The following is a 26,411-nucleotide window of genomic DNA, read 5'->3' as shown; positions in this document are numbered from 1 at the left end:
ATAGTAAGTAACAAGATATACTCCAATGATCTCATTTCCTGAAATATGTCTAGAAAACCTTGACAAAACTTGGCATCTGTAGCCCTTAATGGAAAATCTACAGCACATGGAGTTTTATCTTGTCTGCCACTAGTGTAACAGATTTTGGGGCACGTATCAGCAATTATTCTTGGGATAGAACTGGCATTATTTTGAACAGTTTGTTACAATGGAAGTGGAAAAGGGACAAGGTATCAAGTAATATAAAATAGGAAATGGGAGATTTTTATCTATTTATTCTATTATTTTGCTCTCATACATGTTCTGTACCTCGTACTTCAGATGGAGGTAAAAAACATGTATACCAATTTATGTGATGCTTTATATCATGATAAGCTGTAGTTGTCTATTTCTGGAGGGGTTGGGGGAGGGGAAGGCACTTGGAAAGAGGCGAGATGAAACTGCCTGAGTATGACCAGTCTACACATTTTAGCAGGAGATGATTCTCACTGCATTTCAAGTTCAGAATTTCAGTGTTTAGAAAGCTATGAGGGATTTTTCCTCGGATGGTCAAATTATTGTCCCCAACGCCCTTGTTCCTGGCCTCATGCCATCTCTCTTCCCTTCCCCCCCCCCTCCATCTTTTGATCAAACTCCAGTCCCCACCAGAGCCCGGAACGTCTTCCCAACATTTCTGTAACAAACTGAGAAATGCTTTGTGGAATGGGGACGTCTATACACAATGTGAGCAAGTGGACTAAGTCCCCATAAACACCAACTCTCAGGCAGCACAACATGGTAGCCACAGACCAAAATACCCAAGGAGACAAGGAGACTTTCAAGAAATGTAAGGTAGGCAAAAGTAATGGAGGGAAGCCAGAATTTGAAGAAAAAGCAGGATCCAACCCAATTAATGAAAAATTAAGGTAAACAATAAAATGAAGAAAATCTCAATCACTGCTTCTTTAACAACAGAGAAATACTATATAGTTAGACAATCTTCCATTCTCTTGGTCTCTGTGAAGCAAATCACATAACCATGCATACCACTGACCCATAAGAATTAGCCAATCTTGACAGCAAATGCAACTGGCATTTCTGTTTTGGCACTTATACAGTATTTATTTCAAAAAGATTTTAAAAAAAAAACCACATAGAATAGAAGAATAATATTAAACCAGTATTTGCCAGTGATGATTTCATTACCTACGCAAGGCTGAAAAACTTAAGAGTCTCTCTATATGCGATTCTGGCTGGAGGTCCCTTTTCCTTAATGAGTGTTGCTGGATATTCGACAGAGAGAGGATGTCATAATCTGAGAGCACGGATTCAAGCCTCTCTGAAATAGATATGGAGACAGTTTATAAGAGTTTCAAGAGGAAAATACACATTAAACAAATATTATAGTATCCAGCTGCAACATACATTACAGATGTTCCAAACTCTACAATCCACTTTAATTTTAGAATAATTATAGGGCATTCCTGTAAAGGTGGTTTTTATACAGTCAGTGAGATGTTACAGTATGTGATAGGTACAGATAAATCCTCAGTTAATGAAATGTGTTCTAGTGGGAAACTTTTTAGTCCACAGGTAGTGTCACAGTTTTACTGTGACCCAAGCAATCATTTCTTAAATTGCTGTTGTGTTGCATATGCACTCTCCCATCCATCGGATCAGTTCAATAGCTTCTACTCTTCTCTGGAGTGAGCCAGAATAATTCATCAGGTCCCTGTGTCATCTAATACAGTGGTTATCAACCAGGGGTACATGTACCCATGGCGGTACTCAAAAGTCTTCCAGAGGGTATTCATCTAGATCAGTGTTTCTCAACCTGGGAGCTGCAGCCCTCAGTGGAGGGGGGGGGTGTTACAGGATGGGTTTAGGAGGGGTTGCAAGTGCACAGCTGGCATTAGGGGATGGCAAAGCTTCGGCTTCGGACAAGCCTCACAAGTGAAAAACAGGCTCAAGTATCACACTGAAATGTAAGTAAAATATTTATATTCAAATTGATTTAATTTATAATTATATGGTAAAAATGAAAAAGTAAGCAATTTTTCAGTAATAGTGGGCTGTGACACTTTTGTATTTGTATGTCTGATTTTGTAAGCAAATAGTTTTTAAGCGAGGTGAAACTGAGGTATGGAAGACAAATCAGACTCCTAAAAGGGGTAGTAGTATGGAAAGGTTGAGAACCACTGATCTAATACATGCCAAACAGTCTTCTGTTCTCCTCCTCCTTTCGGTGGAGGGGAGAAAATTTTCTCAAATGAATGCGTTTTCTTCAGGCATTCCCCTTCTTTCCACAACTTCCTGCAATAGTTAGAGAACGGATAGCCCTGCACTGGGACTCTAGAAATTTGAGAGGAAATCCAAGCTCTGCCACAGACTTCCAGTGTAACCTTGGGCAAATCACTTAGGGCCCATTGGGAGTTAGGTGCTTTTGAAAAACCCATTAGGTTATATCTGCATTTTCAGGTGCCTAGGTAGCTTTAGAAATATGGCTTTAGTTTCTCTGTACCTCCGCTCCCCATATGCAAAATGTAGAAAATACTTCCTTTGATTTCTCTATTTATACGATAAGCTCTTCAAGTGGACAAACAACAGGATACACAATAAAAGTATATAAAATAATGATCTAGAGAAGGGAGAATAGGAACTTCTGTTCTTCCTGTCTCATAGCACAGAACAAGGGGAAGTTCAATGAAATTAAAAGATGGGAAATTCAAAACCGATAAAAGGAAATACTTTTTCACAAAACACGTGATTAAGTTGTGGAACTTACTGCAAAAGAATGTTGTTGAGATCAAGAAGTTAAGATTTCAAAAGTGATTGGATATTTATATGGAGATCAATAATATCCAGAGCTATAATTAATGATAATTTGAAGGGATATTAAACCCCATGCTTTAGGGCTTATCCTAACCTCTAACAGAGGTCAGGAGGAGACCCATCAGGGGGCAGATTATCCGACATCTACTACCCTGATGTTCTTACATCTTCCTCTTAAACACCTGGTGTTGGTACTTGTCAGAGACAAGCTAGATGGACCTTGGGTCTAAACCAGTCTGGCAGTTCCTACATACCTCAATATGGATACGTTCAATGCCTAGGCACAGTGGGACCCCTTCTCTTCCCCCCACCCCAGCTGGAGTCGCTAAGTGCTACTGTAATATTTGTTTATTTTACAGTAGAACTCTGATAGCCACACTAATGGCCCAACCACAAAACCACAGTCTTAAGAAATTGCTTATCTAAAGATCCTAAGATTTCTAATTTTACAGGCCTGTTAGTTAAATAGGCAACACTGCTAGCCAACTGATTTTACCTGAGCTCTTAGGTAATCGGTTAAGACTGTCAGCTTGAAAAAAAATGAATTAGGAGCAGCTTCAGGAACCACACTTGACTCTCAGTGTCTTCTCCCCTGCCCTCCATCAACGCATGTCCCTGGGACCCAGATGCAGAACAACAACTACAGTGTAGCATTGTAACTGGAAAGAAGGGGGGACACTCAGATTTAATTGTCAAGGAGGGTGAATCAATCTCTGAGTGCATTGGGTCGGGGGGAGCTTCAGGAATCTAATATGGGGGAAATTAGGACAGGGACCACTCCCCCCTTCTGGCACTGCACAAGAAACCCTGGCAGGGGCACAGACACCTATACCCTCAAACCCAACTGAAATATGGAATGCCTGTGTTTTGTTGCATCATGAACAGATCAGCGATTCTCAAGCAATTCCATACTTAGACCCCTGACACCATCCCATGTTCCCATTTAGCAATACGAGAAAGGCCACATGGTTGCATCCTCCTAACAACTGTCTGCCATTTGCAGATTTAAAGAACCCACAACAGATTATAATGGTTTTCAAGTAGAAAAACCTGTTCTTAAGGAAGTTTTCTAACCTGTGCAAAACTGGTTTAGGTGATTCACATGGCCATAGTTAACTTATTTCCAAATGCAAAACTGGTTTGATTCACACAATGAGAAAAAAAAAATCCTTAAAATCAAATTTCATACTTCAAAACCATTTTAATCGGTTGCTTAGGCTGCAGTAAGCAATAAAACATAGGTGTTCCACAATTCAGTCATTTGTCACACATCTAGATGGCTCCTGTCACACACTGAACTCACTGAAGGCTGAGAGGTATGGGATTCTGCTTTCCTTTTGACAGGTTTCAGAGTAGCAGCCGTGTTAGTCTGTATTCGCAAAAAGAAAAGGAGTACTTGTGGCACCTTAGAGACTAACAAATTTATTAGAGCAAATGCATCCGATGAAGTGAGCTGTAGCTCACGAAAGCTTATGCTCTAATAAATTTGTTAGTCTCTAAGGTGCCACAAGTACTCCTTTTCTTTTTGCATTCCTTTTGACACTGATTGCTCTATGTCAGCTTCTCACATGCAGCAGTTTGGGGAAATTAAAAACTAGTAGAGGGAGCGATTAGGTCACCCAATGAGTCTTTTCCATCTCTAGATTCTGTGCAATAAATCTCAGCCTCTTTCAATGATCTCAGCTAAGGAGAATAGTCTCTTTTGTTAGGCAAATGGCTTCAAGAGGCCAGCCCCCATCTTCTCTGGTAGCATCTCTGGAGTTACTTTATTGACACACAAGGAAATATTAAAAGAAACTTGGACTGTAGAGTTGATATAGTAGTTGAATAATAAGACTTAGAGATATGTAAAGTAACAAATGACACAACCTGCTACTCTGACACTCCTACTTATAGTACTACATAAACAAGAAGGCATTTGTTAAATTAAATGCAAACACATTTACAATGGATAAAAAAAAATATTTCTTGCAACATATAAGACATGCTGCTGCCAGGTATTATTCAGTTAATTAGTTCAGATATCAAAAGGGAAAAAAAGAATCCAATAGTATCTGCTAAACACTAGAGCCAGAATCCTTATTTGTAAAGTATGTTTAAAAATCTACAGACAAGAGAAATTCCAGTTACTTGTTTATCCAACCTTTGTTAAATATGAACTGTAAGCAGTTCAACAAAATAAACTCCAATCCTGCACCAGGGTCCAACTGTACAGAACTCAATAAAAGGATTGAGGCCACAGTAAGCAAATGTATTTTGGCCAAGTTTAACCTTCTCCATTAGCCTTCCACTGCCTTTGATATGGTCAGCCCTTCCAACTCCTCCATCCCCAGCTTCTCTCCTCTGGACTTCCATGAACTGTGCTGGCATCTTCCCTTTCTGCTCCCTAGTAGTTTCTTTCCCAGGCTCTACCATCTCTTTCTGACAGAGTCCTTGGCTCAATCCGTGGCCCTCTTCTGTTCTTCCTCTGTAATCTCTCTTTGGGAAGTGTCAAATGCTCCCCTGGTTTCAGCTATGAACACATTTATACTGATGACTCCCAAATCTATATCCCAACCCCCGGACTCCCTTCCTCTACATAGTTCCACATCTATAACTCACTCTCTCTTTCCTTTGATATTTTGCTGCCACAAAGATGACTACAGTCCCCAAGGCCCTCTCCCCAAAACTGAAACCACCACCACACTTGTCTCCCAGGTTCATCACTTTGCGGTCACCTTTGATTCCGCCCTCTCTCTCCTCTTTAATATCCACGCCATTTGGGACATTAGGCAGGTTAAAATATTTTTATTTCAATGGGGTTAAGACTTTGCAGATCCCACTTGAGCACAGGCAAACATTTTCTTTTTAAAAAAAAGTTATGTTAACAAGCACTGCATCAGATCTAATATATGATCATAGAACTGTGGTCTTTATTATTGCAGGGGCCACACATCCTTAATAAGAAGTGGAGGTTACTATATATTTTTAGGAAAGAGAAGGATGTCCAATGTTCAGCTACCAATTAAAGTGCTACTAACATCTTTCAACTCCCTTAATTTCTATGATTAACAAAATAAGTTCCCATATCCAATTTATTACCCAGAAAGCAAGAAATAAAATGTAGCAAAAAAAAAAAAAAAATCAAGTCAGCCATTTTATAAACATGCTTTTGAATTCTATCACTTGTACATAAAGGTCAAACTTGTCTAAAAACAGAATTTTAACCTAGATGTAATTAACATTTTTAAAATCCCGTCTAGGGTTCTCTAATGATACATAAACTCTAGTCAAATCACAAGGTCTGTCAGTATTAAAATATGTACTTTCAAGTAATTTTTGAAAAATTCTAAATACACAAGGGTATCAAATGAGAGCCTCTAGGACTAAATTACTATAATTTCTAATTGAATGAAACTTGGAGGTTTCATCACATGACATAATCTTTAATTCCTAGAGACTCCAAGACAACCCAAGCCTCTAGTTCAGTGGTTCTCAATCAGGGATATATATACCCCTAGGGATACAGAGCTCTTCCATGAAGTACATCAATTCATCTAGATATCTGCCTAGTTTTACAACAGGCTACATAAAAAGCACTAGCAAAGTCAGTACAAACTAAAATTTCATACCGACAATGACTTGTTTATACTGGTCAATAAACTATACACTGAAATTTAAATACAATATGTATATTCTAATTGATTTATTTTATAATTATATGGTAAAAATGAGAAAGAAAGCAATTTTTCAGTAATATTGTGCTGTGACATTTTCGTATTTTTATGTCTGATTTTGTAAGCAAGTAGTTTTTAAGTGAGCTGTAACTTAGGGGTACACGAAACAAATCAGATTACTGAAAGGGGTACAGTAGTCTGGAAAGATTGAGAGCCACTGGTCTAGTCTTATCTATCCCATAAGTTGGTAGGCAATTTCTGTGTTTCTATCAAACTAAATAAGTATTTTTTGCCTGTTATGAGCACACGTACACAAACGGGTCAAAACAAAAACTGGTGGTGTAAGTTAGGCTGTTTATCATGGGCCAAGAAACAAGTTTTAAACCCATTTCCAGCTAAACCGATTTGTAATATTTCTAACTGAGTATAACACATTTATACTGATGACTCCCAAATCTATATCCCAACCCCCGGACTCCCTCCCTCTACATAGTTCCACATCTATAACTCACTCTCTCTTTCCTTTGATATTTTGCTGCCACAAAGATGACTACAGTCCCCAAGGCCCTCTCCCCAAAACTGAAACCACCACCACACTTGTCTCCCAGGTTCGTCACTTTGCGGTCACCTTTGATTCCGCCCTCTCTCTCCTCTTTAATATCCACGCCATTTGGGACATTAGGCAGGTTAAAATATTTTTATTTCAATGGGGTTAAGACTTTGCAGATCCCACTTGAGCACAGGCAAACATTTTCTTTTTAAAAAAAAGTTATGTTAACAAGCACTGCATCAGATCTAATATATGAATATATGAAATATAACTGAAAAAATTAGAAATTATAAATTTAAAATTAAATTTCTAACTGAGCTCGTTCCCAACCACCCTGGCTTGCCAAGACAGGTTAGAAAAAAAGGTTACTAACCTTCCATTAACTGTTGTTCTTTGAGATGTGTTGCACAGGTCCATTCCACTCCAGGTGCATGTGCACCCCGAGCACAGTCACCGGAAATTTTTCCCTCAGCGGTATTTGACGGGGTGGCTCAAGTGCCCTCTGCTGCCACTTGCTAATAGTGCCGGTATAAAGTGCCCAGCCAACCCCACGACCCCCTCGGTTACTTCTTTCCAGAAAACTCCCATGTAGAGGGGCAGGAAGGCGAGTCGTGGAATGGACATTTGCAACACATCTCGAAGAACAAGTTATGGAAGGTTAGTAACGGTTTATTCTTCTTATGCACATGTGCATTCCACTCCAGGTGACTTCCAAGCAGTTAAATAGGTGGAGGGATTGGGGTTCACAGACATACAAACTACAGAACAGCTCGACCAAATTTGCATCGTCTGTGGCATGCCGAGGGATGGCGTAATGGGAGGAGAACATGTGCATCGATGACCAGGTCACTGCTTTACAAATGCCCAGAATAGGGATCTGCGCTAATGCTGCTGAGGATCCTTGTGACGTTGTGCAATGAGCAGTCAAGTTAGCTGGTGGCAAAACGCCTGTCTGATTATAACAAGGCCATATACATGAAAATACATAAAGTGATCCAGGACGAAATTGTTTGTGAAGAGATTGGGAGACCCTTAATCCTATCAGATACAGCTAACAACAGTTGGGTGGACCTTTGGAATTATTTAGTTTTCTCTATGTAGAAAGCTACGGCTTGCCTAACATCCAATGAGTGAAGACATTCATTCCTATTTGCATGTGGCTTCGGGTAGAAGACAGGTAGGTACATTGCCTGATTGCTATGAAATTACAAAACCACTTTTGGGAGGAAACTGGGGTGAGGACGTAAATACACCTTGCCTATAAAGAAAACTGTATGGAGGCTCTGATGTGAGGGCACAGAGCTTGAAGATCCTTCTGGCCAAAGTGATGGCCACGAAGAAAACTATTTTCTGGGAGGGGTATAATAAGGAGCAAGTTGCCAAAGTTCAGGTGTTGGTCCCATAAGTTTTTGGAAAGACCAACTTCAGTTCCCAGTGGGAACGGACTCTATTACTTAAGGCATAACCTTTCTAGGCCTTTGAGGAATTGGACAGACAAGTCATTTGAAAAAATGGATCAGAGAATGAAAAGCTGATATCGCTGCAAGGTGAACCTTGATAGAGGAAAGGAGTACTTGTGGCACCTTAGAGCCTAACAAATTTATTAGAGCATAAGCCATCCGTTGAAGTGAGCTGTAGCTCACGAAAGCTTATGCTTTAATAAATTTGTTATTCTCTAAGGTGCCACAAGTACTCCTTTTCTTTTTACAGATACAGTAACACGGCTGCTACTCTGAAACTTGATAGAGGAGATTGCTAAGCCTTCTTGTTTCAGTGCAATAGATATTCAAGTAAGTTTTGTATGGATGAACGCATGGGCGAAACTTTGTGTTGGGACACCCATAGAGAAAATCCACCTCCATTCTGAGAAGTAAGTAGCACTAGTGGAGGGTTTTCTACTACTTAGGAGGATCTAATGAACTTGCGCTGAGCAAATCTTCTCCCTGGCAGTTAGTCATGGAGCTTCCAGGCTGCTAGATGAAGGGAGCTCAGGTTCAGGTGAAGCAGCCAACCATGGTCCTAGGAAATCAGCTCTGGGTGCAACCACAGCAAGATTGCAGTCGCCACAGAGATCTAGTAGAGTGGAGAACCAATTTTTGGTGGGCCCATGCTAGAGTTATCAGAATAATCCGGTCCCTCTTGATCTTTCGCACTGCTCTGTGCATGAGCAGAAAAGGGGAGAAAAGCATAATTAAGATATCCCATCAAAGATAGTAGTAAGGCATCTGTGATACCTGGACTTTTGCCTCGTAGGGAATAGAATTGGTGACACTTTCTCTTCTACCTGTTCGCAAATAGGTCTATCCAGGGAGTTCCCCACTGCTGGAAAACGTCTCTTACCACATCTGGATGAAGGGACCACTCGTGGTGACTGGAGAAAGACCTGCTGAGGCAATCTGCCAGCTCATTTTGCATTCCTGGAAGGTAAGAGGCCTCCAGGTTGATTGAGTGAACTATGCAAAACTCCCATAGCTGTATTGCTTTTTTGATAAAGGAGGGAAGAGTGAGCTCCTCCTTGTCTGTTGAGATAAAATATAGCTGTAATATTGTCTGTGAGAACAAACAAATTTTTGCCTGTAATGTGGGGCAGGAAGGCCTGACAGGGCAGGCAGGCCTGACAGGCCAGGCAAACGGCTCTGAATTCCCTAACGTTGATGTGGAGTGAAAGTTCTGCCAAAGACGAAAGGCCTTGAATCTGGAGGGGTACCACCCTAGTGCTGATATGTCTGAGACCAGGGTCATTGACGGCTGAGGGCATATAAAGGGAAAGCCCACACAAACACTGAGCAGATGCAACCACCAATTGAGGGCGACGAGAACCTGTGGAGCCCAGATGGTGGCAGCTTGGCAAGTACACTGAGGCTAACCACGTCTGGAGGGGTCTGAAGTGTAGCCTTGTATGTTGTACTATGTATGTGCACAACACCATGTGACCCAAAAGCCTCATACAATTTCAGGCGGTTGTAACTGGATGATCTCTGAGGTATGTTATCAGGCATCTGACTGGAATCGTACCTCTGGGAGATAGGCACTAGCCCTAGTAAAGTCAAACATCACTCCAATTAACTCTATCCTCTGCACTGGAGCAAGAGTAGACTTTTCTGCATTTATCAGAAGGCCTATGGCCTTGAACATCAACTGGATAAGTCGAATGTTGGACACTACCCGAGCCCTGGACCAGCCCTTGACTAGCCAGTCATTTAGCTAAGGGTACACCTGCACCCCAAACCTCCTCAAGAAAGCTATAACTACTGCCATACATTTTGTGAACACCCATGGAGCTGCAGACAGACCAAATGGAAGGACCATGAATTGGTAGTGTAAGTGGTTCACCATGAATTTGAAGAATCTTCTGTGTGGATTGTACCAATCCATGGGATCCTGGGAGGGGATAATAGATGGCAGGGTAACCACGCTGAACTTTATTTTGTTGAGATAGAATGATTTTAGAGCTGCATCAGCTCAAAAACTGAGACCTCCCTTGGCTTTTGGGATTATGAAATAACATGAGTAGAACCCCTTCCCTCTTAAATTCTGCAGAACCTCTTCCACGGCTCCTACCAAAGGAGAGATTGAACCTCCTGGGGCAGATGTTCTTCAGGAGAGGGGTCCCTGAAGAGGGAGGATCAGAAGGAGGGGAAGAAAAACTGGAGGGTGTATCCCACTTCCATCATGCTGAATATCCAACTGTCCACAGTGATATGGGACCAAGTACTGAGGAAATGGGAAAGGCAGTTTGCAAATAAAGAAGAAACAGGGTCTGGCATCACAGGAATTGGTATAGCGTCCTCGAGTGTCCCATCAAAATGCCTGCTTAGAACCCCCTGGATGTCTGTGTAGGGCAGGCATTGATGCTGAGATAGAAGGAAGTGATGGTCTCTGCCTAAAACTCCTGTTTCTCTTTCTCTGCAGATCCTGACGGGGAGTTGGGGCAGAGTATCGGATGGGCTGCTGAGGTCTGTAGTGCTTCTTTGAAGGAGCTGGTGTGTACAACCCAATGGACTTAAGGGTTGCCCTGGAGTCTTTTAGACCATGAAGCTTTGCATCAGTCTGTTCTAAAAAGAGCAAAGCTCCTTCGAAAGGTAGGTCCTGAAGAGTTTGTTGGACCTCCTGCAAGATTCCAAGCACATAAACTGCTGCACTTGTAATGAGGCCCTTGTCACCGATTTTCTCTCGTCCATAAGAGAGGAAAATTCTTGTCTAATCTTTTGTGGAAGCAAGTACTTGAATTTCCCGTCCCACATGTTAAAATCATACCTGTCCAGCAGCACCTGCTGGTTTGCAATTCTGAGTTATAACTGTCCGGTAGAATAAACTTTACTATGGAACAAGTCTAATTTGAGTCTTTTGCGTTTTGGGTTGCAACATGATGACCCTGTCTTTCTCATTGGCAGCAGATACCAGCAGGGATCCTGGGAGGTAATGGGTGCACAGAAACTCATAATCCTAGGCAGGAACAAAGTACTTTCATTCAGCCCTTTTTGATCTTTTGTGGGGGAAGGGATCTGCCACAAGGTCTTAATCAGGCCCATAATGGCCTCACTGAGAGGCAGAGCTACTTTTGAAGGGCCTGCAGTGGCTAAAATGTCAACTAGGCTATGGGAGGATTCTTTCACTATTTCCACCTGTATGCCCAGATTCAAGGCCACTCTCTTCAACAACTCTTGCTGAGTCTTATAGTCATTCAAGGAGGCAACATGCCCCGTCATGAGACCGCCTCATCCAGGGAGGAGACTACCAGCATTGGCCGCAAAAGCTCTGCCTCTCTATCTGCCTCAGCAGGATCCCATTGAGCTGGCTCTTGTAGTTTGGTACTGAGCTCAGTACCAGAGTCCATGGTTGGGGTGCTACTTGATGGGATGATATCACTCCTCATTTCAAGGCCACCAAATAGGAGTGCCTGGAATAAGCCCTGAAAACTGGGGAAAATCCCCACGGGTTCCAAAAAGGCTACTGGACCAGCATAGGTCCCCAGTGACCTGGCCATGCACTCAATGGTACTCCTGTGCCCGGGTTCATTGAAGAATAGAAATGCCTGGAGGAGTAGTGAGAATGGTTCCTATCTCTGTCCAGTGACCACAGTGTTGCTGTTCCCACCGGTGCCAGAGACCAGTGCCACAGTAGAGATGCTTGCAGTGAGGCAAGCATAGCTAGTTTCCCTTTTGACGGTATTGAAGGGCATGGTACCGAACAATTATACAATCCAGTAGGGTCCCTCCTGTTCACTGGCACTGATAAAACTTCAACTCTTGTACTGTCGATCATACCAGTACCAACAAAGTGAGGTCTCTGACAGCGGCAAACACCTCCGATATGGTCAGTACCGAGACAGTATTGATACCACACCATGCTGCAGATGTAAATGGCTCTTCCAGTACCAGACTCGACGGTGCTTGCATCAGCAGTGCCAAGTTCTGCAGTACCAAGGCAGAGGAGTGCATTCGTACAGATTTCACTCTACTCTGATCCCCATACCTAGCCATCTTTGGGACCAAGGATTGCCCCCTCTTGGCCACCTGTTTCTTATGCCTTTTCCTAGGTACTGGGGATGGTGATAGGTGCCAGGACCCCGGTATGGTAGGAGGAGCACTCTTTACTGATGCCGAGGCACTCAGTGCAGAGTCTGACTCAACTAGGTCAGATGGAGGTCTCAGAGCTACCTCCATGAGCAAAAACTTCAGCCTGGCCTCCCAGTCCTTCTCCATGCGAGGCTTAAAGCCCCTGCAGATCTGGCAATAGTCCCCAGTCTGAGCTTTTCCTAGGCACTTCAGGCAGCTTGAGTGTGGGTCGCTCAGAGGCATAGCTTTGTTGCAGGAGGCGCAGGGTTTAAAGCCTGGTGACCAAGGCATGCTTTGGCACAGGGAATGGACAAAAACTCTCCTAAAACACAAAGTGACAGAACTTCACTACAATTAACTAAAACTGACTACAACTAACTAACTAACTATGTACAGAAAGAAGAAGATGACAACCACCAGGAGAGCTTGCAAAAGCACGGATAGCAGTTCCAGTGACCATCACAGGTGGTAAGAAGGAACTGAGGGGTTTGTAGGGTCCACTGGGTGCTTCATACCAGCACTGTTGGTTCGGGGCAGTAGAGGGCTCTCAAGCCGCCTGAAAGGTAACACTGGGGGGAAGGAGGAAGAGGATGGGCAAGGAGTACTTGTAGAGAGTACTTAGTACTTAGAGACTAACAAATTTATTTGGGCATAAGCTTTTGTGGGCTAAAACCCACTTCATTGGATGCATGCAGTGGGAAATTTCCAGCATCTGTGCTCAGGGCATGCACACACTTGGAGTTGAATGCACACATGTAATCACTCAAAGAAGCAAACAAAAGTTCCTAAACTCATTTAGATCCCAGACCAGTGTAGACAGGGCTTCACATTACTATAAAATTCCACCTCCGGAGGTTATTTTTATTGATTTTGCTAACAGGAAATACTATAGGGATCTTTTCTTGATGGGGTTCCTGCTAGAGACTGCAGAAAACACTGGTCTGCTCTCTGGACACTGTGAATGTTACTCTGAAAGCATAAATTTCCCCAGTAGCAGTTTAATTAATTAAAAATAGCCAGAAATCATTCAGAGGTTTTGTAAGTGTAAGTATTACCTCACTCACAACATCCTTCAACTTTTCTCCCCCATTCAGAACACCAATAATGTCCCAAACAGTCAGCACTGATGAGTAACATATATTCAGTTTAATATAGTAGGTGTCAGAAATCAGTCTGCCTGTTATCAGTAGACTATGAGCTATACTCCCTCTTAAAGCAAATATTGCCCATTGTGGGTAAAACATATTGCATTGCCTTTTAAAAGCAATATACTGAAAAAAAGTAAGAAACCTCACATCAGTCCTTAATATCACACTTGAAGTGAGACTAATGTAATACAGCTCCATCTTCCTAAACAAGAGAATCATCATGTGACCTGGCTCTTATGAATCATGGGCTTTCATATATTCTGAAGTTGAGAACTGTCAAGTCATATGATGTAATATTTCCTCAGGAAGATGCCATTTTTGTACTTTGTTCAACACTCCAGAAATAAATGCATCAGTACTAGGCTTTTACTGAGCAGAATACAAAGTGCTGCACTGTGATTTAACACATCAGAAAGAAATTTTGTATGGGTCAGAACCCAGGTAGATACCAACCAATAACTGGCCACACCTATAAGACCTTACACTCAACTTGCTGTCATTTCTCTGTTTGGATACAACACAGTATTTTCTGAACACTGCATCCAGTCAATTCCAAAATTTCAGGGAATGTTCTAGGCATCAATGGGCAGAACCCCATTAATATTTGGTGAAAAAGGTGAAAGTTAGAAATGGTGGATACACAGAAACTCTTGAATTTGCTGAGCAGAGCTATCAGCTTTAGCCACCTTAGTAATTGTCTACAGATCAAAGAAATGGTTGATAGCCGCCATTAACATATTTCAGCATAATACTCCTCGTTTTAGCTCTACCCATCTTTCCAATACATTTTAAAAACATTGACAACCTGAAAGAGAATGAGACAAAGGTCATGTTTATGTGAGGAGTAACTATACCAGCAAAACTGGGCTTTTGGCAGTATAGTTTATTCCCTCTTCTCCCCCCACCCCTACCCCAGAACAAAATAAGCTATAGCAATAGACCAGTTTTGGTATAACTACATTAACATTAGGGGCATCTACCAGCAGTTTTGTGGGTCAGGGATCACATCTCTTCACATCCCTGACCAACACTATGCCATCAGAAGCCTGTAGTGTAAATGGGGGGATGGGGAGAGAGAGAATAAGAAAGGTGAGGGTTCAATGGAGGAACACATATCACTCCTAACATGGTGGGAGGGGCAATGGAATCCCTGAAACATAAGGGGATAGGAAAGTGGCACAAAGGGAGGTTGTGGGGGACAATGAAGAGATGGACACAATGAACCCCTGATGTGTGCAGTAAGTGTGTTTTTCAAAAGCACTAAGGTGTGGGACCCCCAAGTCAAAAGTTAGTCAAGAACCAAACTCTGTATGACAGAGGAGTTCCTTGAGATTTCATTGGTTGATACTTTGAAGACTTTCTTGAAAAAGAAAGTTGTGATAAACTTAGATGCACAATCTGTAAATCAATAAAGACTTTTCCAGACAACCAAGGCTATACAACTCCTTTACATCAATATCCTACTGAAATTAAATGTTTGATGTTAAGTTCTTTGTGCCAGAGTCATACCTGATAAACTGCACTAAAGTTACACCAGGAATGAATCTGGATCTTCATGTTTAATAGAGGTTCACATTTGGGACAGACGTTTACATTTGTCTAACCCCCAAACCTGTCTATCCCAACCTTCCCCCAAAGGTGGGTCATATATGTTGGGCTTCCTGCATACACAAGATAAATTCCACAGCAGCAGCAAAGTAAAGCTGTTTCTGTGAGCTATTAATAGCAGCAGCATCAATATCCATCCTCTGCTGCTACTACTGTCTGAGGAGTGGAGCAGGAAAGAGGAGAGAAACAAACCATCATGGAGAATAAAATCTCAGATTTGTTTTGGATTGCTCACAACTCCGGCTGGAGTTGTAACAGAGGAAAGAAAGTCTTGCCATAAGGGAACACACTCAACTTGAAACCTAATCAACTTTTTTTTTTTAAAGTGTCAGAAATAATTTTAAGTACTCTGACTCTGAGTCCCCATCAACTATTGTGATTTTACAAACATTTACTTACTTTTGAAAATCCCCTCCATCCAACTTGTACTTACTTTTGAAAATCCCCTCCACCCACTCAAACAAACAAACATCTGGCCAAACAGTAAAACACACCAAATAACCAACAACAACATCCACAAAGTTACTGAATTACTAAGACCTTACCTACATGGCAAAGTTTTTCAGTATGTTTTTCTGCTAGACCTATACCAAAAGAGTGCGTTCACACCACCTGACTTATGTCAAATTAAGCTACTTCCTATGCAAATCATAGCAGAGAGCTGTGTGGATACATTTTTGAAATAGTAGAATTCTGGAACTTTGGGTCCTATTAACAAACTCCCATGATGGCTGATAATTCATCTGGTTTTAGTGATTCAGTGACATTTTCAAACTGCTGTCAGGCAGCATGGTTAGTACCACATCCTGAGAGTAATTAATATGAACAGGGTGCCACAGACATATTTGCAGTCACAAGGACGGATGGCTTTGTTTGAGTTGGGAGACAGCCATCAGCACAGCTGCCATGATGCCGTGCAGATACTGCTAGAGGAGGAGGAGGAGGTCAAACAGTTAATTCTGCATAACATCTTCCTGAAGCAGCTTCACTTAGTGAAGTTCAGCCAGCACAGACTAATGGAACAGGTGCTACGGAAATGGGCTGACCAGCAGTAGTGGCACAACTTCTGAATGTAAAAGGCTGCCTTCCTCAAGACCAACGCAAAGCTCACCCTAGAGCTGCAGTGGCAGAACACCCATGAGTATTCCCTTCAGCATGGGGAAGCATGTGGAACCATCTGGAAGCTCACCATCCCCGACTGCTAACAGTCAGTACCTGACCAGTTTAATGGTGGTAGACCAGCTGTCAGGGCTGTTGTCACAGAGGTTTGTGCTGCTATTAAGAGGGTGCTGCTGTGTTGGGTCATAAAGCTGGGCAACACACAGGAGGTTATTGATGGATTTGCATGTTGGGGGTTTCTGAATTATATAAAGGGCCACTGATGGGACCCATATGTCTATTATTTGCCCCCGTTGCACCAGGCCTCAGAATTTATCAACCACAGTGGTGTTCCATAGTGCTAAGAGGTCTGGCTGATCACTGTGGTAGATTCACCAACATTAATGTGGGGTGATCTGGAAAGCTTGATGACACCAGGATCTTTAAAAACTCATTCACTTTATGCAATGAAAAAATGGAACTTTTGCTCTCAAGACCACTGTGGATTTTAATGGTGTTACAAGTCCTCTTATCATTCTGGAAATCTCAACTTACTTTCTGCTTCCCTGGCTTACGAAGCCCTTTACTGGGCACTTGGATAGGAGAAAAAGAAGTGGTTTAACTATATCCTGAATAGCCGCAGAACAGTGGATTGTGCACATTTGGAAGACTAAAGGGAAGGGGGAGGAGGTTCATAACAAGACCAGATGATTCTAAGAAGCACCTGCCTCATGTTATAGCTGCTTGCTGTTGTGCAAAACATCTGTGGGAGCAAGGGAGAGTGTCTCTCACCAACGTCTGAGAGGCAGAGGTGAAGAGACTTGCTGAACTTTATAAACAGCCAAAAAGGATGCATCTGCAAAATGACCTAACTCGTCAGGGAAACACTGTGCTCATACTTTGATGTCAGGATGCAGTAGAGGAAAAGGAATGTAATGTAACCAAGGAAATAAATAAAGTGAATACACTTTGTGTGGCACTTTTATGGAACTGTATCTCAACAAAATCTTTCAGCAAAATTGTAATTAATAAAAAAAATTTGATTTAACAACACAGCACAAAGTTAAAGCCAATGGAAATGAGGCACTCAGGTCCAAAATGCACACATCATTGTGCAGATGAGGTAACAAAAATATGTAGGTGAATGTGTAGCTGATCTCCTTGTTTTGTTTTGGGGGTGTTTGTTTTTTGGAGTACACACGGAATGGAACGGAACCATGGGAAGGGCCTCTCTTGTGTACTTGGTGGAGTAAAAGGGTGTCCTAATCTCTTATGTTTTTGACAGGCTGCAGGACATGGTTATGTTGGTGTCCTGGGTATGGGGAAAGAGCAACACCATTCTCCAGAAAGTTGGTCTGCTTCTGTATCACATCCAGTATCTTTTCCCGAAGGTCCCTTTCTCTATCAATGCATTTCCTTGACAGCTCGCTGACATTCTCGCTCATTCTGATACTAGAGCATGAAATCTTCTCTCCATTTTTCTGTCTTTATGCCCTTCTGCTCGGATGCTGTCATGAGGTCAGCAAACATATCCTCCATCATCCTCTCTCCCTTCTCATCTGCCAAGCCTTCGGCCACTGATAATGCCCCTCTCCATTAGGCTTCTGACATGTACAGTGTCTAGCACCTGATGAGTGCCTCACATTCACACACTACAATACCATGCAAGTATTTATTGTCCTATTACTAGTTTCATGTCAATGGTGATAAAATGTGGCTTTTCTTCCTTCCTCAATTTTAGCATACTCTTCTTCTACTTTTACCAGTCTGGGGTACTTTTGGGGATGGCAAGATGTTTTCCACCTTATTTCTCCCTTACACAGGACCAGTACTGGCAGGAGGGCATCCCAAAGGGTTGGTCATTAACTCTGTGTGCACATCTGCATGCTGTCCTTACATTGGAAGATGTTATCCTAAAGTAGAGGTAGTCAACAGGCGGTCCACAGGCCAAATCCAGACCACCAGACGCTTTTGAATGGACCCCCAAAATCTTATTTACTTATTATCATTCTTGTTTTCTATGGAGTTGATGTGTGTTATTTTCTATGGAATCTGGATCTTGACTATACCTTGACCAAAAAATTTGGCCCCTGACAAAAAATAATTGACTATCCCTGTCCTAAGGCATGTTCTCAAGAGGAGGGTCCTGTTCAAAAAAGCTATGGGCAAACCTGAAAGATATGTAGCATGTCTATTAACAAGGATGGTGCCCCATAGCTTGAACAGAGGTAGAAGAAAAACACCATCTATAGGGGATGCCCAAGTAAGTTTCATTGCCTTGCAACGTGTATTCAACACAGAGCAAGATCTCTCTCCTTTCTATTTTATAATGCTTGCCGATCAGTACAAAGTACTCTGTAAGATTGTTTTTCAGTCAAGGGTATGAACCCTTTTTTCTGGAAAGGGGTTAACAAAGCTGAGGGGCTGACTGAAAATAACCATGATCTTCTGTAACTTGTGTATCCACAAATGCCTTATCTCTGCGCATTATGAAATGTCTCTGTGGCCTCATTTGGACAATTCACATCATATTCTAATGCGTGTTTGATAATGTAAAGGTGACTAGCAGCTCAGGGCACTGATCAAACTGTAACCCAAAGTACTTTTTTTATTATTATTATTATTTTTCTCTTTCTGTATCTGCTGCTACAGTTCCTCCCATGAAATGTGTACGGTTTTTTAACTACTGTGGTGCCACTACCTTAAGCAGGGAGGGGGGCCCATAGTTGACTGGGAGGGAGAAGCAGCATGTTTAGTCCATGGTTGTGGGATTTGGTATTTCAGGGAAATAAATTCTTGCACTTCTGAGGCTGTTGCTATTTTGAACACATGGGAGGTGGGGGGAGGGGAGGGGAGGGAAGATAGGACAATAAAAGGTAAGTAGGCAGAAAGGCACATCTGTCCATTCATATATAGCTCACATCTGCCCAGCGTTGCAGTGCCCAGCTAGTATCCAGAACAAAGTTGTTTAAATTTCCGTATTCAGCTAGTACCAGGACAGTTTACAGTGGAGTCGCATCTTACGCGGGGGTTAGGTTCTAAAGTCAGCGCATAAGGCTAAAATCAAGAATAGTCAAAATTACCCTTGAAAAATCCCTTAAATCACCCATAAAGTATACAGTACATGGTTTTTGGTATACAACCCTGTACAGTAATGTATAAATGTACAATGTACAGTATATAATAAAGAGTACATATGCAAAATATAATTTTACAATATTGTATTTTTAATTACAGGGGGTAATTACAGAGGGCGTCAGGGCTTGATGTCGATCCAGGAGACAAAGAGCTTGGGTGACGGAGAGCGAGTCGTAGATAAAGTACTTGGCTCTGGTTCAGCTCAAGAAGTTGATTGTATAGGCTCATCTGCTCCTGGTTGTTTTTCCTTGAAAAACATGGTGATCGGCAACTGTCGCTGTTGTCTCTTGAGCTGCTCAAACATTTCTTGGTACCGTCTCAAATTGCCCATAATACTACGTGCGATTTTGAGGCTTCATTCCATAGACGGATTGTATTCAGAAATTAAATAATTCTTCATTGGCAGATGCAGCTTCACCAGTAGTCAACACGTTTTTGAGGTTGAAGCAGTTCCTAAAACTGTTAAGCCAAGCTTGGCTGGCTTTGAATTCTCTCCCCTCAGAAGGCTGTCCTGTCCCTCTTCGGTGGGAGGTTTGAACAGCGCATAGAGGCTAAGAGCCTTTTTTCGCAACGTGTTGCCATTGATAGGCACATGTTTACGGTTCATGTCTTCCAGCCATAAGTTTAATGCCTTTTCAGCCTTCACTAAAGTCTTATCACGCACCTGGCTCGTCACCTTAGCAGTTATTGGAGCACTTGATGTCAAGGCTTGATGAATTTCTCTCTCTCGAATCTTGATGGCACAGATGCTAGATTTGTTGCAGCCATATTTAAGCGCCACGTTGGAGACCGACATACCATCTCTCAATAAGTCCAACACAACCAGTTTTTCCTCCAGTGTTGTAACAGATCGCTGTTTCTTCAGTTGAGCACAGATGAAGTAGTTGGCTTGCATTTAGGGGCCATGTTGTACGAAAAAAACGTATCTTTAAATACTAAAATCCACTCAGCGCGGCAAGATGCTCACACTAAGAGATTCGCAGGAACTGAGACCGACTGAGGGAACAGCAGATTCACGTCTCCCATCTCACGCTCACTCCGGGGCATACGCTCATTGAGTGGAATGGTGGACAGAATCGCCCGCACTATTTACAGGTATCTTGTTATTTTTCTTGCTGAGCGCGTACAATTGAATTCATGTAAGTTAAATGCGCGTATGATGTGACTCACTGTATTGCAATACAACACATAATACTAACTGGTTGAGATCCCCTCTGCAATACTATCAGGCGGGCTCCCTGCCTGGATCTCAGGGCCTATCTCCAATGCAGTCTCTACTTGGGATCAATCCAGGGTTAGGTATGCCAAAGAGATCTTGGTTGTCTGAAGGAACCTCTTCCTTGCTGGGTTCTGAAGTTGGCTGAGTGCCCTATAAACTGCCACAATTTAGCAGAATTAGACAGTGGCCTACTTGCAAAAATCCAGTCCAGTTCCTCATTCTATCCACATGTACAGGGAACATTAACGGAGATTTTGTTTTTGTGTCTGCTGAAAAATGAGTTCTTCTACGAAACAGAAATTGATACGTGAAGGATTCTGACTGGGCAAACATTGCGGCACTTCTGAAGTGTAATAAAAATAGTCTAGAACATATGAAAGTATATGTAGTGTTGGAAAGAGCTTGAAATTCATTTAATGAAAGGGAAAACAATTGATCCTTCAGAAATGTATCTTACTGAAGATTAAAAAAGTACTGGTGAAATGTTTTGATGCACCTGATTTCAATCGTGCAGTCATTTGCAGAAATGACTTTCCATTGTTCTTCTGGCTCAGAGAATTTATACAAGCCAAACAGTGGAAACTTCTTGAAAGAAGTGGATCAAGTAATGGAACAACATGTAGGATGTGTTCAAAGGGATATGACCCAGACTCACTATTTAGGGAAAAGACATTCAGAATGAATTGACTGAATAAGTCAGCAAGAAATTGCGCCAGAAAATAGTTTAAAGTGAAGGATTCAAAATATTACTATCATTTTAGACTGCAATCCCAATGTTATCCATCAGGAACTGATGTATGTAATCATTAGAACAGTTGCAGTTTCTTGCTCTTATTCTTCTGCTAACCTGCATGATGTTTGCAATTTGTAATGACTAACAATGACTATATAATTTTACTGATAATTTAAGAAAAATATTAAACCTACTTGTAATTACTTCCTATTGTATGCATTTTTCAAAATCAGTGAGCCTGTTCAAAGCAATAAAAACAATGATGGGTAACTCAGAAGGAGTGTAACATGTTTGAAAAGTTTCAGTTCTCTGTAAGGACAGTCACTGACAAACTATGTCTCAGTCACATAAACAATTATCTATACAAGTAGTGCCATCAAAGTCACTGGGATTACTTCTGTGAAAAAGGGTTACAGAGATGAGCCCTATACTCTCAGCATCCCACAAGGAAGGTGGAATTTGGCTGCTCCATGACACTTTTATGAAGCCAGTTTTTAGATAACAGTTTACTGGTTTTTGAGTACTGTTTTGTTAAAGGACTTTTAAATGTTCTCCTTCCTGGCAGTTTTTTCATAGGAACATAGGAATTGTCACATCAGATCAGGCCCAAGGCCCTTCTAGTCCAATAACTCGTCTCTCATAGCGGTCAGTGCCAGATGCATTAGAGCAGTGTTTCCCAAACTTGGGACACCACTTGTTCAGGGAAAGTCCCTGGCAGGGCAGGCCGGTTTGTTTACCTGCCGCATCCGCAGGTTCTGCCGATCGCGGCTCCCACTGGCCGCGGTTCGCTGTGCCCAGCCAATGGGGGCTTCAGGAAGCAGCAGCCCGTCCCGTGCCATCGGCCAAACCTGCGGACGCGGCAGGTAAACAAACCGGCCCAGCCCGCCAGGGGCTTTCCCTGAACAAGCGGCGTCCCAAGTTTGGGAAACACTGCATTAGAAGTAGGTGTAAGAACCCTCTAGTAGGAGTAGCTGTGGGATAATCTCTCTCCTACTGCCCCCCACACATACCCTGCCCCTCACATAATGGTGAATTAGGCAATGTAGCTCAGGTAGGCATACCTGTATTAGCTTTATTCTAGCTAGCACAGTTAAAATAGTAACAAACTTGTGGCGACAGTGGACAGGTTACCAACATGAGTACGTACGTACCCAGGGTTCCAGGTGGTCTTTTACAGTCCACACTACTGCCAGTGCCACCCTGTCTTCACTGATATTTTTAGCCATGCTAGCTAAATTAAAATGCAGTAATGTCTACCTGAGGTGCAACCACAGCTTCAATTGCACATCTACTGCAGCGTAAACATAGCCTTTGAAATTGGCCTATGCCCTGAAGCACAAAATTCTTTACGAACATTCTGTTGTCATTAAGACAATGCTCAGTATTCTTGAATTCATACAAATATCCAAAATGTTTTACAACCTGAAGTGAAGAATTTAACAATGACTTCCTGTAGTAACAGGTTCTGCAGTCTAATCACATGTTGTGTGCAAAAGTATTTCCTTGTATCAGTTTTGAAATTTCCATCTTTTCATTTCATTGAATGTCCACTTGTTATTCTGTCATGAGACAGGAATTCCTAATCTACTTTTCCTGTACCAATCATCATTTTAAATTTTATCGTCTCCTTTCTACAGTAAACAATCCCCAGCTTTCCAATCTCTCTTCACAGGAGTGTATGGCCTTGCTCAGAAAACTTCATTTACCCTGCACTTCTGTTACCCTCGCATTTCTGTAAAATGGCGATAGTAGCTCTTCCCTGCCTCACAATGGGATAGTGAGGAAAAACTCACTATTGCTTGTGAGATGCTGAAAGGCTACGAAGCGAAACAGAGCGGGATTAAGAAAGGGAAAGATAATAAAACAGAAAATATCATATGGTCTCTATATAAATCCATGGTACGCCCAAATCTTGAACACTGCGTGCAGTTGTGGTTGCCCCATCTCAAAAAAGATACACTGGAATTGGAAAAAGTTCAAAAAGGGGCAACAAAAATTATTAGGGGTATTGAGCTTCTGCCATATGAGGAGAGATTAATAAGCCTGGGATTTTTCAGCTTGGAAAAGAAAAGACTAAGGGAGGATATGAGAGGTCTATAAAATCACGAGTGGAGTGGAGAAAGTAAATAAGGAAGTGTTATTTTCTCCTTCTCATAACACAAGAACTAAAGGTCACCAAACAAAATTACTAGGCAGCAGGTTTAAACACACAAAAGGAAGTATTTTTTCCACACAATGCACAGTCAACCTGTGGAATTCCTTGCAAGAGGATGTTGTGAAGGCCAAGACTATAATAGGGTTCAAAAAAGAACTACATAAATTCATGGAGGATAGGTCCATCAATGGTTACTAGCTGGGCAGGGATGGTGTCCCTAGCCACCTTTTGCCAGAAGCTGAGATGGGAGACAGGGGATTGATAACTTTATTACCACCTGTTCTGTTCATTCCCTCAGGGACACCTGGCATTGGCCACTGTCGGAAGACAGGATACTGGATCTTTGGTCTTGACCCAGTTGACCAGTCTTATGTACAGCAATTAGAGCCATGTAAACACACTCTGTATGGTGTGCCCACCCATTAAAGTAGGCATTAGTAACAGATATGAAGCGTGCACAGTGGCTATTATGATAGCAAGAGGTGTGCATGAATTGATTTCTCTCAATGCAGAGGAGACATTCACTTTCATGGAGGCTTCATTAATGAAGAAATTTCCCACCTGGCAGCTTAAGTTGTCAGCTATGAATGGATAGTCCTGCAAACACTGACCATTTAACAGTACTGGTTAAAGAATCACTGTCATGGAGATAGATCCCAAAGTTAAGTTTTGTTTAAACACAATGTCTAATATGGTGGAAAATTGATATTTTGTTTAAATGCAGTAAACTCAGTTTTGAATTTAAACATCTGATTTGGAATAGAAACACCACCAAAACAACAGGCAGGAATTTGCTCTCCCTTTGTAGTGTTCATCACTAGTCCGCCGAAGCTACCATAATAAACATGATTAATAACACCACAAAGTCTGTGGCAGAGCCAGGAACTGACCCCAAACATCCTGAGAACCAGTCTAATTCTTCCTTGCCCAGTCCCCAGCAGGGTGAGTTTATGTTCCCATGTACACAAGCACACACACCCCAGCCCAAAATACATCCATCACTCCTCCCCGTCCCCCCAGCAGTGGTCTCTTGCGCAATTCTTCCCTCCCTCCCTCCCAAACAATGCTCTCTCCTATCCGCTGCCCCATACTGTGATCACTCCTCCCTTCCCCTACCCCATACTGTGATCACTCCTCCCCTCCCCTACCCCATACTGTGATCACTCCTCCCCTCCCCTACCCCATACTGTGATCACTCCTCCCCATATCTCCCCCTCCACCCCCCAAACTACAGTCACTCCTCCCCTTACCTGTCCCCATACTATACTCATTCCTCCCCTTATTCCCCACAAACTATGGTCACGCCTCCTCCCCCTCCCCCCAGCAGTAGTCTCCCCTCCCTCACAGTGTGACCATTCCCCTCCCCCGGCAGTGATCTCTCCTGCCCCACATACTGATCACTCCTCTCCTTACCCACCCCTCATACTAGGTCATTCCTTCCCCCCCCCCAGCGGTGATCACTCCTCCCCTTCTCGTCGTCCCCTCCCGCAACAGAAGCCTCCCCTCCCCCAAGCCCTGCCCGCCCCTTACCGAGGCGCTGCTCCGCTGGGCGCGGCGGGTGTTTGAGCGCCCCGAGTGCGGGCGCCCGCAGCAGCAGCAGGAGCGCGGGGACCAGCGCACGGAGCCGGAGCCTCATGGTCCGAGCGCGGCTCCCGCTCACATCGGTCCGGGAAGCCTCCTCTGCACCCGCCGACAGGCTCCGCCGCAAGGCGCCTCCCTCAGCTCTCCACCGGCGGCTACACCCGGAAACCCAGCTGCTCGCGGAGCATTGTGGGGGCGGCGGGGCCGCCGCCATCTTGTGCCCGGGTCGGGTCGCGGGGCGAGCCCGGGGGGCAGCCCCCGCAAGGGCCGGGCCGCGGGCGGGGGAATCTGACGCCGGCGTGAAGGGGACACCCAGCCAGCCAGCCAGCGAGCGAGCGGGGCCGCTGCCGGCCCCAGCCCGGAGCGAGCGGCTGACTCAAGGGGATCCGGTCCCCCCCCCAAGGGGAGGAGCCTCCCCCCCGAGTGCCTGGGCGCCCGCGCCGCGGCCCTGGCGCTGAGCCCCGCGGTGGCCCCCGGCGCGCCCCTTTCCGGGGGAAGCTCGGCCCGGGCGGAAAATGAGCTGCCGGCGTCACGGCGGACGGCTCGGTTTCAGTGTGGTTGTGCTGCCGAGGGCTAGCGCGCCGTGCCCTCGGCGGGGACCGGATCGCCGAGCGGGTCGCTGGGCATACAGAGCCTAGCCCACGGGGGCCCTGATTGAGGCCTGTATGCGCTGCCCCATATAAATAAATAACCATATCTCATGCGTTACGTCTCTTCCCAAGTCATGGGCCAGTATTGGGGTTTAAACGCCTCCGCGTCACCTGCACTGCAAGCCTCAAGCAGGGGTTGGGGACATAGGGCCTGCTCTACTCGATGGGAACAACCGTCCATCTGGTCTGGTACCACCTCTCCAGCAGTGAGGAGTAGGGTGGGAGGTGGGGTAAAAAGATGAAAGCCCAGGGACAGGAGGGCAACATGACGGTGTGCTGCCTTCCAGGAGCCAAGACATGAGGTCATGCTAACATTGGACAGACTTCTGAAGTCAATGAGGAAGGATCCATTGGTGATAGTTAAGGATACGATTCTGTCACGGATTCTGTTGTCTTTCCGGGACCTCCCTCCCACTCTGCCCTGAAGCCGTGGGGACTCGACTCCAGCCAGTGGCCTGGAGCTCTGGCCCACTGGTAGCTGGGGTGGCACTCGGGCCACCCTGTGA

At 43.6% G+C, this 26,411-nt stretch overlaps 1 protein-coding gene across 1 annotated transcript in view; it reads right to left on the bottom strand.

Annotated features, from left to right (window-relative positions):
- Positions 1 to 26,161, bottom strand: part of ADAM17 (ADAM metallopeptidase domain 17) — a 62,498-nt gene extending 36,337 nt beyond the window's left edge. The window contains exons 1-2 of the mRNA XM_038396363.2: positions 25,205 to 26,161; positions 1,186 to 1,318 (exon numbers count right to left, since the gene is read on the bottom strand). Coding sequence (XP_038252291.1) covers positions 1,186 to 1,318; positions 25,205 to 25,469 — 398 coding nt within the window. The 5' untranslated portion in view covers positions 25,470 to 26,161. The remainder of the gene's footprint in view (positions 1 to 1,185; positions 1,319 to 25,204) is intronic.
- Positions 26,162 to 26,411: the final 250 nt, after the last annotated feature.

This window comes from Dermochelys coriacea, chromosome 3 (assembly GCF_009764565.3).
Source record: "Dermochelys coriacea isolate rDerCor1 chromosome 3, rDerCor1.pri.v4, whole genome shotgun sequence".
In the NCBI taxonomy this organism is placed as follows: Eukaryota; Metazoa; Chordata; order Testudines; family Dermochelyidae; genus Dermochelys; species Dermochelys coriacea.
The sequence above is the reverse complement of the archived record's forward strand: the minus strand, read 5'-3'. Positions and strand labels throughout refer to the sequence as shown.